Source organism: Echeneis naucrates, chromosome 23 (assembly GCF_900963305.1).
Source record: "Echeneis naucrates chromosome 23, fEcheNa1.1, whole genome shotgun sequence".
Taxonomy (NCBI): Eukaryota; Metazoa; Chordata; class Actinopteri; order Carangiformes; family Echeneidae; genus Echeneis; species Echeneis naucrates.
The window spans coordinates 8,496,043-8,512,649 of record NC_042533.1 but is presented as its reverse complement, the minus strand read 5'-3'; the positions used below and the strand labels follow the sequence as shown (position 1 = coordinate 8,512,649).

At 40.3% G+C, this 16,607-nt stretch overlaps 4 protein-coding genes and 1 long non-coding RNA gene across 7 annotated transcripts; 3 read left to right on the top strand and 2 right to left on the bottom strand.

Moving 5' to 3' along the window:
• The first annotated feature begins 206 nt into the window (after nt 1–206).
• On the top strand, nt 207–6,455 carry LOC115036519 (aldo-keto reductase family 1 member B1-like). The gene is made up of 10 exons (XM_029494707.1): nt 207–364; nt 960–1,127; nt 1,307–1,423; nt 1,591–1,668; nt 1,757–1,879; nt 3,245–3,351; nt 3,651–3,732; nt 3,976–4,059; nt 4,163–4,245; nt 4,364–6,455. Exons 1-10 carry the CDS (start codon nt 299–301, stop codon nt 4,404–4,406), a joined length of 951 nt encoding a protein of 316 aa, XP_029350567.1. The 5' UTR covers nt 207–298; the 3' UTR covers nt 4,407–6,455.
• Nucleotides 4,455–9,669, bottom strand: akr1b1.1 (aldo-keto reductase family 1, member B1 (aldose reductase), tandem duplicate 1). Its single transcript, XM_029494708.1, has 11 exons — nt 9,349–9,669; nt 8,909–9,085; nt 8,204–8,371; nt 7,881–7,997; nt 7,671–7,748; nt 7,473–7,595; nt 7,274–7,380; nt 7,077–7,158; nt 6,534–6,617; nt 6,299–6,381; nt 4,455–6,226 (listed from the first exon to the last, which is right to left on the bottom strand). The coding sequence occupies exons 2-11, from the start codon at nt 8,972–8,974 to the stop codon at nt 6,184–6,186; spliced, it is 951 nt and encodes a 316-aa protein (XP_029350568.1). The 5' UTR covers nt 8,975–9,085; nt 9,349–9,669; the 3' UTR covers nt 4,455–6,183.
• On the top strand, nt 6,555–10,064 carry LOC115036522 (uncharacterized). Of its 2 annotated transcripts, XR_003840415.1 has the most exons (5): nt 6,555–6,876; nt 7,242–7,362; nt 8,885–9,033; nt 9,164–9,216; nt 9,451–10,064. It is a non-coding gene; the product is annotated as an uncharacterized LOC115036522 (long non-coding RNA). The 2 variants fall into 2 exon arrangements; XR_003840414.1 differs by having other exon boundaries at nt 8,885–9,216.
• A 62-nt stretch (nt 10,065–10,126) lies between these two features.
• LOC115036937 (dnaJ homolog subfamily B member 9-like) lies at nt 10,127–12,971 on the bottom strand. Of its 2 annotated transcripts, none has more exons than XM_029495355.1 (3): nt 12,874–12,971; nt 12,209–12,465; nt 10,127–11,698 (listed from the first exon to the last, which is right to left on the bottom strand). In XM_029495355.1, the coding sequence occupies exons 2-3, from the start codon at nt 12,423–12,425 to the stop codon at nt 11,220–11,222; spliced, it is 696 nt and encodes a 231-aa protein (XP_029351215.1). In that variant the 5' UTR covers nt 12,426–12,465; nt 12,874–12,971; the 3' UTR covers nt 10,127–11,219. The 2 variants fall into 2 exon arrangements, with proteins under 2 accessions (XP_029351215.1, XP_029351214.1); XM_029495354.1 differs by lacking the exon at nt 12,874–12,971 and adding an exon at nt 12,692–12,859.
• Nucleotides 12,972–13,383: 412 nt separating this feature from the next.
• LOC115037025 (THAP domain-containing protein 5) lies at nt 13,384–16,569 on the top strand. Its single transcript, XM_029495482.1, has 3 exons — nt 13,384–13,550; nt 13,871–14,057; nt 14,405–16,569. The coding sequence occupies exons 1-3, from the start codon at nt 13,465–13,467 to the stop codon at nt 15,137–15,139; spliced, it is 1,008 nt and encodes a 335-aa protein (XP_029351342.1). The 5' UTR covers nt 13,384–13,464; the 3' UTR covers nt 15,140–16,569.
• Nucleotides 16,570–16,607: the final 38 nt, after the last annotated feature.

The following is a 16,607-nucleotide window of genomic DNA, read 5'->3' as shown; positions in this document are numbered from 1 at the left end:
GTCGAATAAATGTGCTTTAAATTAGCTGGGCTGCATCCATGACATTCAAAGCACATTTGTGTCGTATTTAATTCGTTTTAAAAACATGCAGTTAAATAAAATAATCATAAATAAAGCATTTTACGTGTTAAACTTTAAGCAGTAGATTTTTCTCTGCGGCTCCGTTTCACCGGCACGGAACCAATCAGACATTATTAATCGATCGCGGGGTGCCGCTCTCCGCCTGAAGTGCTGAGCTCATCGTTTTCTGCTTTCGCCGAAATCAAGTCCACACAGGTTCCTCTCGTCTTTTGGAGAAATGGCAACTACTCTGAAGCTGAACACCGGGGCACAGATCCCCATTGTCGGACTGGGGACCTGGAAGGTGCGTTTTGTTTTTGTTTTGTTTTTTTTTTTTGTTTTTTTTTTAACTCTACTGTCTGGCCTGACTTCGGTTAGTTAGATCTGTTAGTTATGCTAGTTAGCTCGACGCGGCTGTAGAAAGTGCAGCTGAGAGTCGATAAAGGTACACTTCCTTTAACCTCCTGCTGGCATTTCAGCATCAACACGCATGTAATTGCATTTTCTTCTTCATGGTTTTCTCTTCTGGCTCAGTGAACTTTGCAGAAAACACTGATTGTTTCGCGTAACATTAAGTTGCGCAACCTGTAATTGATTTGAACCGAGGCCGCAGATCTTTATAGGCTACAGCCAAAAGTGTAACTTTGTCCTTAAAGCCCCTTCTTTCGTTTTCAACAGCTGTCGTCAAGTGCAAATACATTTGCTATTATTTTACAAGTTAATGGATCAGGTGCAGATTTCACCTCACACAATGTAAACTAAAGCTCCCTCTCTCTGTCTCTATATTGGACACAAGTGTACAGAGTTTGTTGCCATGCTGTTCATTTAGAGGACCTGATGGGTGCTACAAGATGTTCAACTGTAACCAACTGGGTGACTAACCAGTGCTGTGCTCTTAGTCTGCCCCTGGGAAGGTGAACGAAGCAGTGAAAGCAGCCATCTCAGCAGGCTACAGGCACATCGATGGAGCTTACATCTACCACAATGAGACGGAGGTGGGAGAAGGTATCAGGGCCATGGTCAACGATGGCGTGGTGAAGAGAGAGGATCTGTTCATAGTCAGCAAGGTGAGACGTTGGTAAATAAAGTGTGTGAACATGTCAACATCCCACACGCACACCAAACATTGAAATTAACACTCATTGTTTGCAGTTTGATTTTTTTTTTTGTGTGTGTGTGGTTTTTTTTTTTTCCCCATACTGGGTTTATGTGCTTGCTCACCCATGACTGTCCTTTCATTTCATAGCTATGGTGTACTTTCCATGAGAAGTCCAATGTAAGGAAAGCCTGTGAGAACACACTCCGCGACCTTAAACTGGACTATCTGGACCTCTACCTTGTGCACTGGCCAATGGGTTTCAAGGTAGACAAACTAGTGTCTCCTCTTACACAGGTGTGGGGGGAGTCTCTGTGTGAGGATTCGCTATGTTGTGTTGCTTTTTACAATGTTATGTAAGGTACATTTGAAGATCACTGCAACATAACTCTGTAGTGCAAGCTTAAAGGTATTGTTCTTTTGTCATGCCACAGGCTGGAAATGAGGACTTCCCTATGGACAGTGAAGGAGAGTTAATTGATGATGATAGCTACTTCACAGAGACCTGGGAGGTAAGTTAAATAGACCACTCACTCACCTCAGCCATCAAATGGAGGATTAAAAGAGATAAACCTGATCTCAGCCAGCTGTTTTGATCAGGGAATGGAGGAGCTGGTGGATGCCGGATTGGTCAAAGCTATTGGTGTGTCCAACTTCAACAAGGAGCAGCTTGAAGCCATTCTCAACAAGCCAGGCCTCAAATACAAGCCTGCGAACAACCAGGTACGCTAGCCAAGCAATTTCATCTTTCAACAATTAATACTTGACAAGTAGGGCAATAAAACAATTTCTCTAGGAAACTAGTGTTGAAGCTTCCTGAAGCGTGTGTGTCTTTCCAGGCTGTTGGTTCACCACAATAAGGGTAGTGAAACCCCATTCAGTGGTGACTTATACTGCTGTAGGCAAAACAGCCAAATCTATCTCAAGAACTTAAATTGGTTAGGATTTTAAAATTGGTTTTACGTTAAAAACTAACATTGGCTTGACATCTAATTATAGTAAAGTAACACAGACTAAATGTTGGATGATGGTTGCTTGCCAGCACTACATAATTAGTTATCTAGCATTGTCTGATGTTGCAACCCATATCCAACCAAGGACCAACATTAACACAACGTCCCTGTGTCAGCTGGGAATGCTCCGATAATCCATCAAGCGGAGCGGCTTCTTCTCTTATCAAAGCCGCACTAAAATATTTTGACAAATTTTTGAGCATAGTGTACCACATAAAATTGGTTCGAGGTCAGTAAGCACAACAACAATTCATGCATGAGGCACACTGCCGATAAGGATTTTAAGGGCGACTTATAGTGCGACAAATACAGTATTTACGGTACAATTAAAATATTAACAAATGGACCTCTGAACTGGAATGATCCTGAAAACAATGTTGGATCTCATATTGGGCAACAGCTGATTTGTCATATAAGACAAGTCACTCTAAAGATGGAATAAAACACAAGCATTAGTACTGTTCTTAAAGGAGGAGAGGTCATAATAGCATTATCTGTCTCTTGATATCAGGTCTAAGATGAAAATCTGCTGTTAAACTTTAAGAGCCCAGAACAGTTCCCCCCTGAGGCTAGAGCAATTAGCTGGCCTGACCTTATGTTTTGTTTTTTTCCCAGAAACATCATTCCCCATTACTGTCTTGTGTTGTGTTGTATATTAGATTACCACACCCTTTTCCCTCTACCCTTTGCCACCGTACACATAAAACATGGAACAGAAAAGTTGCACATCCACTGAATGTAACCGTAACTGCCATACAAATGTACTTTTGTGCTTCATTTATGGTGGAAAATTGTAAATTATATGTTTCAAATCAGGTCTTTGTACTAAGAAAGACATTATAGATTTGAGGGAATTTAAAAAAATTTAATTTTGGTCATTTAAAGTTTAGAAAGAATCCAAAATATAATTAAAAAATAACTGAATGATGAAATGAGGCTAATGTTAAACCATGAATGTATAACACTCTGTATATTTAATATAATTCACATGTTCCTATGAAATATCTTTGGAAGACCTGAATAACATGAGAGGTTTGTGTAATGAAAGATCTGTATGCTTGTCCCGCTGCTGTAGGTTGAGTGCCACCCATACCTGAGCCAGGAAAAGTTGATCAACTACTGCCACTCACAGGGCATCTCAGTGACTGCCTACAGCCCGCTGGGCTCCCCAGACAGACCCTGGTCTGTAAGCACAACCATGATCACAAAATAATAGTATTTACCCCGCCTTGCCTGTGTAGTCAGCTGTCATCACTTTGGTCAGTTTTGTCTTGTGACTGCTGTTCCCCTTTTTTGCGCCCGTGGGGCATAATATTGGTTTTTATCTTAGCATATATAATGTCGTAATTCTCAATGACCCACCTTTAATATGGTGTGTGATTCAGATGAAACGCTTCTATGAATTGTTTCCACAATTCCACAACATTTCAGGGTAATGAAATGTTTGTAGGTCCTTTTTTAATTAAGTATTAAAATTGCAGGGCTAAACCAGAAGACCCGTCACTTCTGGAAGATCCAGCTATTAAAGCCATTGCAGAAAAGTACAAGAAGACAGCTGCTCAGGTACAGCAATGGAAATAGCTCAAAATGATTAAAAATTAAACTGGACAGAACAAAGCATGGTATGAACAAGAGACTTGTTCCTTGTCGGTCTTGAGGCATATATTCAGACTTTTTTTTTTACCCATTCATAGTACACATTAACCAAAAAATGTGGATGAGTTTAAATACCATACGAATGGTCCCAGCTATTATTACACTGATCACGTTCACATGTGTATACCCTTCCTCCAACTCCCCTGCCAGGTCCTGATCCGCTTCCATATACAGAGGAACGTGATCGTGATCCCCAAGTCCATCACGCCTCATCGCATTCAGGAGAATTTCCAAGTAATTATCAGATGAATTGTTGAAATATTTTCTGGGATTATCCCTCCGTCTGCTTGCTTTCCCTACTGGTGATGCATGAAAACTGTTGTTTAAATCATTGCAGGTGTTTGATTTTGAACTAACTGAGGAGGAAATTAAAAGTATATCAGGATTCAACAGGAACTGGAGGTGCTGCCCCATGCAGTGGTGAGATTATATATCATTGTGTACTTTTGGTTTTCTTTCTTCTATGGCACAGATGATGTTTTGTGTAATACAATTATTTTCTCTCTCTCTCTTTCTTTCTCTCTGTCCCTCACCATAGGAGCACAAAGCACAAGGATTATCCATTCAATGCTGAATTCTGAGAAGCACTAATTATCCACAGGTTGCTGATCTTTACATGTTTCAATGTGCAACTTTACTTTGGATTTTTGCTCTCATTTTACATTTCCCAAGAACAACAACAACAAAAAAATTTTCCTTTGTTGTTTATCTGATCTTCAGGTATTTACACATACTGCAAATATATATTTACATTCAGTATGCTTAGCCACTCCATTCTGGGTTTGAGATTTACACTTCAATGTTATGTCAGTTTTATTGTTTGCTTGCTTTTTTTTTATGCAGAGTGAATCCTAAAATTACTGAGCATATGTTTGTGCCATATACAGTATAGATACAAGGATTTTAACAGGAGCAATTCACTTATTTACCTCAGTTTTATATCTTCCATGTTACAAATAAGACGAAAAAAAAAGACAGTGAATTATCTTCTCAAAAGATGAAATTGGTATTTAACTCAGGATATATTTTTGTAGCACTTATGTGATACATCCATATGGTTTGATGTATCAAACATCGAAACACGTTGGCTAATTGTAATTTTCCTTCTAATTTCTTCCATAGCAAATATTTTAGCTGGGTAGAAGGATTAGTGCCTTGGAATATAACCTTAGTTACTTGGTAACTTTCATTTCAAAATCATAAGCACTCCTGTCTCTGACATCCTGGCTGCTGAGCACGTTTTCCCTTTCACTAAGTATTTTCCGTTATGATCTGTGAGTCATATGTGCCAGTTTGTGATCATGTGTGTTACAAAAGAATCATGTGCACTTCCCTTATCAGCTACTTTGGTAGCATTGCAAGCACTACAATAAAGGCCTGTGGGGAAAATAAAACAAGGTGGTGTGAGTTTTGCACACAGCCCATTGGTGGTGATTCCTCCCACTTCCACTAGAAGGCAGAAATGCTAACTGTGTGTGTGTGAGTGCCACTGCACATGTGCTTATGTTTGACACACAGATACACAACCGCAATTACATGTGGTTTGAAATGCTCCATTCTCAGAGGGCACTAAAGTTTGTTTTGACCTGCTAGCCTTAAATTTCATTATGACACATAATTATAATAGCTTTTGGTCACATGTTATAATTCAGTTTCAGGTCCCAATGGTTGGCCAAACTGACCGCTGAGTCTTGGTGCATAGTAAACTAGATGAGACTGTCCAGATTAATGAGAAACACCAGTGGGTATCTATTACTCTCCTCGGGAGTAGGAAACTGAGTTTGTCCAGGGTGAGTGAGCAGAAAGTTCTGAGGCCCAAGTCGATGTTTTACATATAAAGGAATTACAGGCAGGGTCACTTAAATACAGAAAAAAAATAAGTGAGTTAAAATTTTACACAATCAGTTAAAAATGCAGAATGGAAAGGAGTTATAAGGATAAATGGAAACTCTTATGGCAGTAGTTTAACATTAATCATTAATTATGTTATAGCTTCTTCTGGTTTGTAATCTCTTGTCTCCCAACCCTTTGCCTTCTACTCTGTTTACACGAAAGTAGCTTGAAAAGAGAACAGCTCCACGTGCTCAAAAATATGTTGTTGCCAACTCAGCATAGTGCAATTAGAACTTGCAAAATTTGTCCTTTTAGAAATGGGAAATGTTTACTTTTACACAACAAGCAACCTGTTTAATTAGCGCTTTGGAGATATAAAATACGGACAACCTCCAGAGGTATAAACCATTTTTCTGGGGTTGGCTTGATGAGCACATTAGCCAGGCAGGTGATTGGACATCATGATGTGGAATGTGAAGAAAATTAGTAGACGAAAGCAGGAACTGAAGCTCGTTGTCTGATGGGTTAGTATTCTGTATTCAGAGGGAAGTCCTTGTGTTTTGAGGCCCTGTAGGGATGAGAAGGAAAGTTAGGGGAATCCTCCTTAAAATGACAATGTTGTGTTTTGCCCTCTTCTCACCACGTCATTGGGAATCCTCTCCAATTCCTGTTCAAGCTGAGCAGGATCTTCATGTCTTCTTCGCTCAACTCAAAGTCAAACACCTGAGAGGGGAAAAGCAGGAACTAAAAACCTCCGACAAACCACTAAAAACGGCTAATGCTAAGCTGGAAATGTAGCGCACCACTAAAATCTCAAAAGTCTAAACTCTCTCGGGCTCAGTGAGTTTTGGGTTTTGAGGTTGAAGTTGATGTACCTGGAAATTTTCCTTGATTCGATGGGGGTTTGCTGACTTTGGGATCACAATCACATTTCTCTGGATTTGGAACCTTATGAGAACCTGGTTTAAAAGACATTTTAAAAATTATTGTAGACATTTTTTCAGATCATCATCACATGACCACATTTTCAGTGGGTCGACAAATGCCAAGATAATAATGTACTGTTCGATTTACCATGTTCTCATCCACCATGTGACAGCTCAGACAAAGCCCGCTGTGACTTTTGGGGCTTTTCATGTGCAACCCTAAGGCTGAAACACGTCACTACAATAACAAGACATCTCTTCTGTTCCTATGCTCTCCTCCTACTGCGGTTCGGTATGTGATCTACAGTTATCCAATTTAAGTATAAATGTAGTTTAATTATAAAAGCTTTGAACTACAAATTGGATCGTTTTGCATATGCTTCAGTTAAGAGAACTAAATCAATAAAGTAAGTAAACAAACTTAGCTCCATGTGATATTAAAATTACATTCTTGCAAAAAGAAGAAAAACCATATTGATGTTTTGCTCCTACCTGTGCTACAGTCCTGTTGTACTTTTCAGCAATGGCCTTAATCTTAGGTTCCTCCAGCAAAGAGGGTTCATCAGCCGACGCCCTTTTTTTGTGAAAATGAATGACAGTTAATGCTTTTGAAATAGGAGGTGTTGACACTTTTTTTTTTTTTTTTTTTTTAATCAGAGCTGCGTGTGATGTGCGGAATAGCCTCTCACCGGGGCCTGTAAGAGGAACCCAGGGGACCGTAGGCTGTCACCGAGATGCCCTTTGAGTGACAGTAGTTGATGAGCTTCTCCTGGTTCAGGTATGGGTGGCACTCGATCTGGGGAAACACCTACATGCTTTAGCTTTCATTGTTTTCATCTGATATTTTGCGCTATTTTGTAGTTGATGTTGGAAGCTTTGCTTTCAGACCTGGTTGTTGGCAGGCTTGTACTTCAGGCCTGGCTTGTTGAGAACAGCTTCAATCTGATCTTTGTTGAAGTTGGAGATCCCGATAGCCTTGACCAACCCAGCATCCACCAGCTTCTCCATAGCCTTTCAGACAGATTACACACTGTTATTAACGATGCAGCTTTCACAGACATTTAGCTCTACACCACTTAAAATTACCTCCCAAGTGTCCAAGAAGTTGCTGCCATCAGAAATTACCTGGCCATTTACATCGAGGGGAAAAAAATCATCACCTGGCTGGAGAAAAAAAAAAACAAGTATTAGTCAGGACATGAATTAGGAAAGGTTGAACTAGGAAACCCCTCAGTCCAAACTCAGGAAGTCGTTCACTTGAAAGGATAGAGAGAGGTTGGACTGTGTCATTCAGACCTTGACTCCCATAGGGAAGTGCATGAGGTAAAGGTCCAGGTAGTCCAGTTTGAGGTCACTGAGAGTCTTCTCACATGCCCCCTTCACCAGAGATGGAAGGTGGAAGGTGCACCACAGCTGTTAAAAAAAAAAGAAGAATTGATATAGGTGTGATGGTGGAAATGTTTTAATCCATTTTACATTTACCACATACCATATTGTTCCAATGTAAATAACAGAAAGTCTTTAATTCCAGACAGGATGTTGTATTACTCATGACAGAGAGAGGAAGACTTACATTACTTACAGGATATAAAAAGCCGTTGTGAGATTATCAACTGTACCTTACTGACAACGAATAGATCCTCCCTCTTGACAACTCCCTGGTCAATCATGGCACGAACTCCAGCCCCAACTTCTTTTTCATTCTCGTACACATGAGCACCATCGATGTGCCTGTAACCAACACTTATAGCCTGTTTCACAGCCTCAGTGGCCTGTCCTGGTTCTGCCTGCAAGGGCACAGTGATACAGAGAAAGGAATTGCACATTTTGAAACACATCAGTCAAATGCAGTGACAGTGATGTCTGTCTTTCGTGTGTTGCTGTGGCTTTATCAGTTAAATATCTTCAATGAATATGTATGAAATAATTTGTGTTACATAAATTGAATCCAGGAGATGTTTTTTTCAAGACTGCTAAAATCAGAATACCTTCTCCTGTGTCTGTGTATATTCTCATTCATCCAGGTCATAGTCATACCCGGCCAATAATCAAATCGAAAGCACCTGGACTTAGGACCTCGTTCTATAGTCATGAAGTTGGGCAGAGTTCACCATGCACCAAAAATACAATGTTTATCCACCTTGATAGAAAGTTAATATTCCTGTCAGTCAGTAAAGTGAAGCTATTCATTACAATATATATTGTAATATATTATAATGCAGTTGTTGCCCCTTAAATGCAATAATAGCGCTGTAATTATTAATATATACTGTATTTATTTGTTTATTTATTCATGACAGCCAGGGTCGACCAGTCAGCCTTACCTTCCATGTTCCCAGACCAACAAGAGGCATCTTCTCTCCATTGTTGAGTGTTACTTCAGCTTTCATATTGGAGATCTTTGCAGTTCTTCGTCTTGTAGGATGAGTCTACAGGCAGGTTTCTGAAGGTGAGCTCTTGTTACTCTAACTCCAAGGCTGAGGCGGCAGCGTCGCCAACTGCTGTAAATAAAGTAGCTTTTAGGCTGTCCCAAAAGACGCTTACGTCATCACTTAATTTACATACTTTGTTTACTATAGCCGCATGATTGTAATGACACCGGAGGAGTCTAACGTCGTGGGAAAGACAAGAAGTGAGTTTAAAAAAAAAAAAAAAACGACTTAAATTTATTTCGAGCTACAAATTAACTTTCTTATGTTGAATTTTTTTTTTTTTTTTTTTTTTTTGCGCCATTGACATAGGCCATAACTTTGTTACTAAATACCTTAACGACTTTAATGCTTTGTCGGGAGCCACGTTGTCCTGTGTTGTTGAATGTTAGAATTTAGAAAATGTCGTAACCAAACGTCCTTGTATTTACATCCAGGGCGGGATCGGCGGCGGCTTTGCGCGTGCGCGAGTCCTCTTCCAGTCCGATGGTCTCTCTGCTCTGGCTGCCTTTGGGACGCGGCTCACTCAGTCAGAGCTGCAGGGCGATGTGTGCTTTCTGTCCTATGATGAGAATAATACCGCTAAAGGGGGCTGAAGTTGGCAACTCTGTGTGGGTTTGATTAGTCATGTCTCCTTTTCAGGCCGTGTGCACCAAATAATGCCAGGAGGTGCTAAAGGGGGAAAATGTCTCCGGGGTCCGGTGCGGGTGGAGAGGATGGATTGTCGTCCTCTACAGCCAATCATGCAGCCAGACTTCCTCCTCAGTTTGCTACAGCTGTTTAACAGGCTCTGATGGAGCTGTGCACGTCAGCATGTGTGAAATGTTTGGACTTGCTGCTTTCCTCATGGTTATTATTTTTTAAATTACACTTGTATCTTGTCTTAACTAAGTTTTGTCTTAGTTCACACAGATTTGCTCACTTCCAGTACATGCAATAAGCTTGCACCCATTGTGATGCCCCAACTCATTTATATTAATGTTTAAAAAATTTTCCAAGTCAGTTTCTTTTCTAGCTCACTGTTTCAGTTGTTGGCTCTGAAGAGATTACACTGGTGTGTATCATATTACCTGAAATAATAAACAATCTACTAAGAGAAAACTATGTATTTGTGCTTGTAGCTTTTTATTAATTATTCAAACATTACACAACCAATCATAAACATTCAGGGCACTCAATGTGCTGACATACACACATACATACACTCGCTCGCACACACTAACAAAGTGCAGACATCAGACAATGACATTAACATAGCACTGTCTCTGAAAGATAGGCAACATGAAGAGCAAAAGAGCTAAATATTGCACATTATGGTCAGTTCAGCAAACGTTTCAGACCAATCATCTCCACTGACAAACAAATTTCGGTCTTTTGTAACCATGATTACAGCTGAGACAGCAAACCTGCATTCTCCGTGGCTAAGTTCACCAGTATATACCATGGGTCTGATGTTATTTTCTGGCTCTGACTGAGTGAAGGTAGATAGCGCTCTGTAGATAGAAACTACAATGAGGTAACAGTTGATAATGGCCAACTTGCACACATCTTGGGATGTAAAGCTCCATTTTCACAGCAAAACTTGATGCAAGTGCTATAGATCCAAATAGTTTAAGCTAATGAAAAAAAAAACCAAGAAACAAGCCGTACAAATCTAGCAGTACACAATGCTAAATTCACCACAGCATGGTCTAATATTAGCAAAACGTTAATGTTGTTGAGGGTACAATGATAGCATGGCCTGACTAGCTGCATGGACATTTTTCAATGTTACAGCTGATGTTGGGGGAAAAAAAAAAAAAAATCTTATTGCCTAACTGCTCACAAGTGGGGGAAAAAAATCTGTTTCATTGATATATTGTTTTAGCTTTAGGCCCCACCTGAGTCTGGGAGATTGTATCATCGTAAAAATAAACACAAGTAAACTTTATGAACCTGGAAAGCTAAGTAATGAAGAGGTATCTTAATGACTTACTTCTGTGCTATGAGCAATCATGTGAGTGAATTATTGCTAGGAAGCAGCCGTTCATCAGGCCAGCTTGGATATTTGTTCCTGGAGAGAATTATACAAAAAAATTATAGAAGCCACAAAAAAACATTTTCTGTTTCATTGTGTGATAAATTACCAATCAATTCCAAAACCACTGATAAATGCTTATTAGTATCCCAAGTGGCTGCCCTCTGTAGAGCACAATTATTGCTTGTCTCAAGAGCAGTCAGTGAAGGTGGTTACCATGTTGCCCCTACGCTGAGTCACTGTCCTGCAGTGCTGCTTTCCTGAGCTCTGGAATCTGCTTTCAGTCCTGGAACTGTGAGTGTTAAAGGAGAACATCTTTTCCAAGTCCTCAAACATGTCATCAAAGAGACCACCACTGAAACCACCCTGCTGAAACTGTCTCTTCTGCCTGTTCATGGCCTCCCGGTGGGCCTGGAAGTGGCTGTCAAAGTGTCTCTTTGAATGGGCTTCACTGTGAGTATGGGAGTGGGAGTGAAAGTGGTGTTGGTGTCGTTGTTCCTCACCAAAAGGGTCTTTGAAAATATCATCAAAGTTAAAGTTGAAGGACTGGTAGTGCTGGTTAAAGTTGTAGTTGCTGCCACCTCTTCCGTGTCCGTCCCCTGGTGAGGGCCCATGACCAAACTGGTCATACTCTTTCCTCTTCTTATCGTCTGACAGCGTCTCATATGCTGAAAGACACAGAGCCGCAATTAATTACCTATTATGTTGGTTGCTATGGCACTGGCACTCAAATGTATCATAACAATTTTCATTTTCTAGCAATGTGCATTATCTGCTTATTGTTGACAATAGTAGAAAATATAGCCCATGAATCACAAGTGCACTTGTGTTACAAACATATTTGATAGTTGCACAATTTTTAAGCACAATTTTCTTTTAAGAATGGCCCATAATGCAACAGTGTAGCTATAAATAGACTGGTCTTGTAATTGTATACTTCTAACCGCCAAAATAAGTCAAGTTGTAACTGGTATAACTCTGAGGAATGTATTTAAGAGAGGAACAGTATAAGGACAAACTGTCACACAAAACATACACTATTATCTAACCTAACCAAAGCTGTTTCCAAATGAACTGCCACTGGCATTTCTCAACTATTTACACGTAAGCTGTAACTCTGTGGTTGTTTGATTGGAACACAGGAGAGAGCGTGTTGATAAAACAAAGCTGTGTCTAACCTTCTGCTATGTCCCTGAACGTGGCCTCGGCGTTAGGGTCCTTGTTTCGGTCTGGATGGTACTTCAGGGCCAGCTTGTGGAAGGCCTTCTTGATTTGGCGTTCAGTGGCATCTTTGGGCACCCCCAGTATGTCGTAGTAGTCCCTCTTGGCCAGGATGAACTCTGAGACCAGCAGGACATGCACTGCTAACAGCAACACGGACTGAGCTGTTGCCATCGTGCTGGTTTACGGCTGGGGGATTTTCACACCTCTACAGCTGCGAAGAAACAGAGAAGAGAGCGGTTTGACACATTTTACACAGGCAGACTTTATTCACCCTTTTCGGAGGTTCCCTACCAACAAATGAAGAAAGTCACACAAAGAAAACCCAAAGACACGCAAAAGAGTCAAAAATTTTTCTTCAGTTCAGGTTCCGACTTTTCAAACTACAGCCACAGTAAATAAAATATATCGTTTAAAAAGAAAACAACAACAACAACAACCTTCCTGTTGGCTGGCAGCTTTCAGACGTTAGACTGAAACGAAGACGACTCGCTGTTTTAGTGGAGGGAAGAAACGCAGATATACTGCCTTCTCAGTTTGTTGTCTGTCGTCGGTTGAAAGCTGAAGCCACACCCGACCAAAGGAAGAAATGCTACCAATGCGCCCCGACGGAGAGATTTACCTGGAGACGCGGTGGCACGGCCAGGGGACGGCTCTCTCTCAGCTGTCGGCTCCTCCAGCTGATGGGAAACGAAAGCTAACGATTGTTGACTAGCCGCATTCCTGAGCCCTAACACCACGACTCGCAACGCGATTGGTTCATTGGCGAACGCCGTGACTCACCGCGCTCTGATTGGTGGAAACAGTGCGCACGTGGAGAATGTTGGCTACCCACGAAGGCACTAAAACTGAGCCAAGATGGTTATCTGCGTTTATTTCCGTCTTCGTTTAGGATTAAGGCGGGAGAGCTAAACATGTTTTCAACCAAGAAAGTATTATTATACTTTATATAACGTTTATTTTCTTGTTTTTTTTGTTCACATGAACTAGCTATTAGTGGCATGCATGTGGGAATTCTCGTTTTACATGCCCTTTCCTTGTGTACCGTTAAAGAGACCTTTACTAGAAGTAATAACGTACAAAAACGTCACATCCGCTACGAGAGAGCGACAACCCGGAAGTGGCACTTTGACGGGCCGGATTGTTGTTGTCAAAACGTCGCTGTCTACAAACGTGTTTTAGTGAGGCGTTTTGATGTCGGTTCGCCGCAGATATGCCACGGTACTGCGCTATGAAAGGATGCAGAAACCGCGGAGGAAGTTCATTTGGACAAGAACACAAGAGAATTAGCTTCTACCCGTATGTTTTCTGTTTGCTCTCTTGTGTATATGTGTATCTGAGAGAGGCATTCTTTATTTATTTATTTTTTTTTGTGCATCATTCTTATTTGTCTGAACATCTGTGGTTGATATTGAAATTGCTTATATACAGCATTGGCATTACTGTAATTTTAGTGGTAATAAATGCCATGTCTCCCATCTTGTAATTGCATATGGGCTGATAGAGAGACCACTGGAATGAATGAGAAGCAATGGCAAGCTTAGAAATGAAAGATAAGTGGGGGTGATATTTCCCTACTGACATCCGTCTGTCTCCCTACCCTTCTCTGCCTCCACAAGGTTTCCCTTGCAAGACAAGCCAAGGCTCCAGAAATGGGTAGACAACATGAAGCGGGAGGAGTGGACCCCGAGTCGGCATCAGTGCCTGTGCAGCGAGCATTTCACAGAGGACTGCTTCGATATTCGATGGGGAATCCGCTACTTGAAGAGCACAGCCATCCCGACCATCTTTCCTTCCACTGAGGACGTATGTGTTGTCCTGTCCTGTTTCTATCTAAGAACGGGCTTGGTGCACACCACAAATTTAGCTCAGGACCACCGCAAACATATTAAAAAAAAAAAAAAAAAAATGGTGCAACGTGAATGCCAAAATGTATGAGCCCATTTTCATTTGAACAAAAGGCCAAGAAGTTATGGTGTGCAACGAGCCTGTTTTTAATATGTTAACATTTTGCATTTCTGACAATTGAGCATCATTTATGTCTGAATTCTTGACAGTTGCATTGCACATATGCAGCGTAATACAGTATTGCGCTTATACTTTTCTGAGTTTGGTGTAATCTCATTTAACAAGCATTCTTTGTTTCATTTCAGGATGAGGAGAAAAATGAGACCACCGTTAAAAGGAGCCCCAAAGTGAAACCAAGGACATTAGACGTTGAGCCCACAGGAGCTCTCAGTAAGAGGCCACTAATTTTGAGCAGAACATGTAAAAATTTCCAGGCAACCACAACAAAAGATACTGTTGCTGAACACACAGAGATGAAATGTGCTCTACCTCTGATGTCAGACACTGGCATCTCCTGTTACACAAACCAGTCAGAGGTACAGGCTGCTGCTTGCGAGGTGCCAGGTGACAGTGGTTGCCTTGCACTGTCCCCATTTGATGAGCCCTTTTCTGAAGAGTTTTCTGACTCCACTGTGATGGTGTTGTGCTGTGAGCCGCTGGGCCCTTTCTCAGAGGAGGAGGCAAATGTGGATGTAGTTGCTCTGCAAGCAGCACTGGGCCAGGCTTTTAGTTTTATCCCTGTGGAAATGGTTAAAGATGAATCCACAAGCTGCCTTCAGGGGGAGGAGGGACCCAGTGACGGAGAGCACATTTCTGTTTACGAGCACTCATACTGCAGACCGGACACCGACAAAGATCATCTTTGGGGCAAGATCTTGAGTTTGCATTCAAAAATCTTGGAACTGGATCGTAGAGAGGAAAGTACTGTGGCTAAAATCCATGCTCTTGAGACTGAGATAGCTCTGCTGAAGAGGGATGGTGCTGTTTTTAAAGAGAAACAGAAAGTTTTAGAAGATTATATATCATCAATGTTGATTTAACTTTGAAGCGATATTGTGGATGTTATGATTTTGAGTAGTTATCATTGAGACATTTGCATACATATTGCACATACATAAAACATAGACATTGTAACTGTGCCTGATTTTACATAACTTCATGTTTACAACATTGCCCCATTTTACCATATTATAACAGTAAGTTCTTCTCTCCACATGGTGGCACTGTATAACCATTATTATTATTCTTTTTTTTTCACAGTGGCATTTTGCTTGGCATCATTTTTACATATTCAAGATTCTGTTGCATAGTGTGATTATATCACATGCTAACTTATTCATTTTTGGTTATTTTTGTTGTTTTTTTATGTCTTGCAATCATCCTAAAGTGTTTCTTCATCTCTGTCTTAAGGTTGTCTCTGTTACTTTGTAATTGCTATTGTTACATGATGTCATTTGATATTTTCTCTGTTTGTTATTCCTTAATATTTTTTTCTCTTCTTTTCTGTATTTGCCTTTTAAAGAAAGTATGAGTTACTTCAATTATAGAAAAGCAACAGTCTGTTGTGTGCTTTGTAAGGATATATGTAGCTTGTCATTCAATCTGCTTTTTCAAATAACAGAGGACTTTTTACCATCCTGCAGCTAAAATGTTGTATTATTGTATTAATTAAGTCGTAAGGGTGAATTTTCCAGAACATTTTTTAATATGCAAAGAACCAGATTTGTGGGATGTAACATCAAAGACTGTGCATTCCTCTGGACTCACAAGCAGTCACATTCAAATAGCTTACGCTTCAGTGCTGTGTTTGATTCCCATTAGCACCTCATCAATTGTTGAGCTTTACAGAACTGACTTTTGTGTTTTGGAATGTATTTCTTAAAGTGTGCGTCTGGGAACTGTAGCAATTGATTTCTTTTTTCGGCATGATATTGCTTAAGTGTATTAGATTAAGACTTAAATAGGCCAAAAAGACACTATACATCCAATGTTATGTTATCATCACTGAGTTTCTGATTGCTAGGAAAAATGCAAATACAAACAAATCCTCCTTATTTGACTGGGCTTTGCTGTGCAAGAGCTCAGAAACAGAACACCAGGAATACCATGTTTTAACTCAGGCCCATTAAAAATTCAGTCATGGTAAAGATATTAACGTAATCAATACCCCGTGTGTCACACAGAAACGAACATTTAATGACATTAAACATGTCATTAACATTTTAACATTTTAACATTAAATGATATCTGGTGTTTGTTTATATATATACTCTGAATTGAGCAGCACAGTTTATTAGAGAGACGTGATGAAGTCCTGGGGATAATTTTAAAAAGACGCATCCAGCGGTTTGGTCGAAGTGCTATTTCAACATATTTGTCGATGTAAAATGTCATGATGTCGTCGGACGTTTATGTTTAAATGGTGTTTTTTCTTTGATTAAAACGTGTTTTGTTTTGTTTTTTTTATAACTGTGCTTTTTCGGTCTCGTGGCTGAAATAAAGAATTGC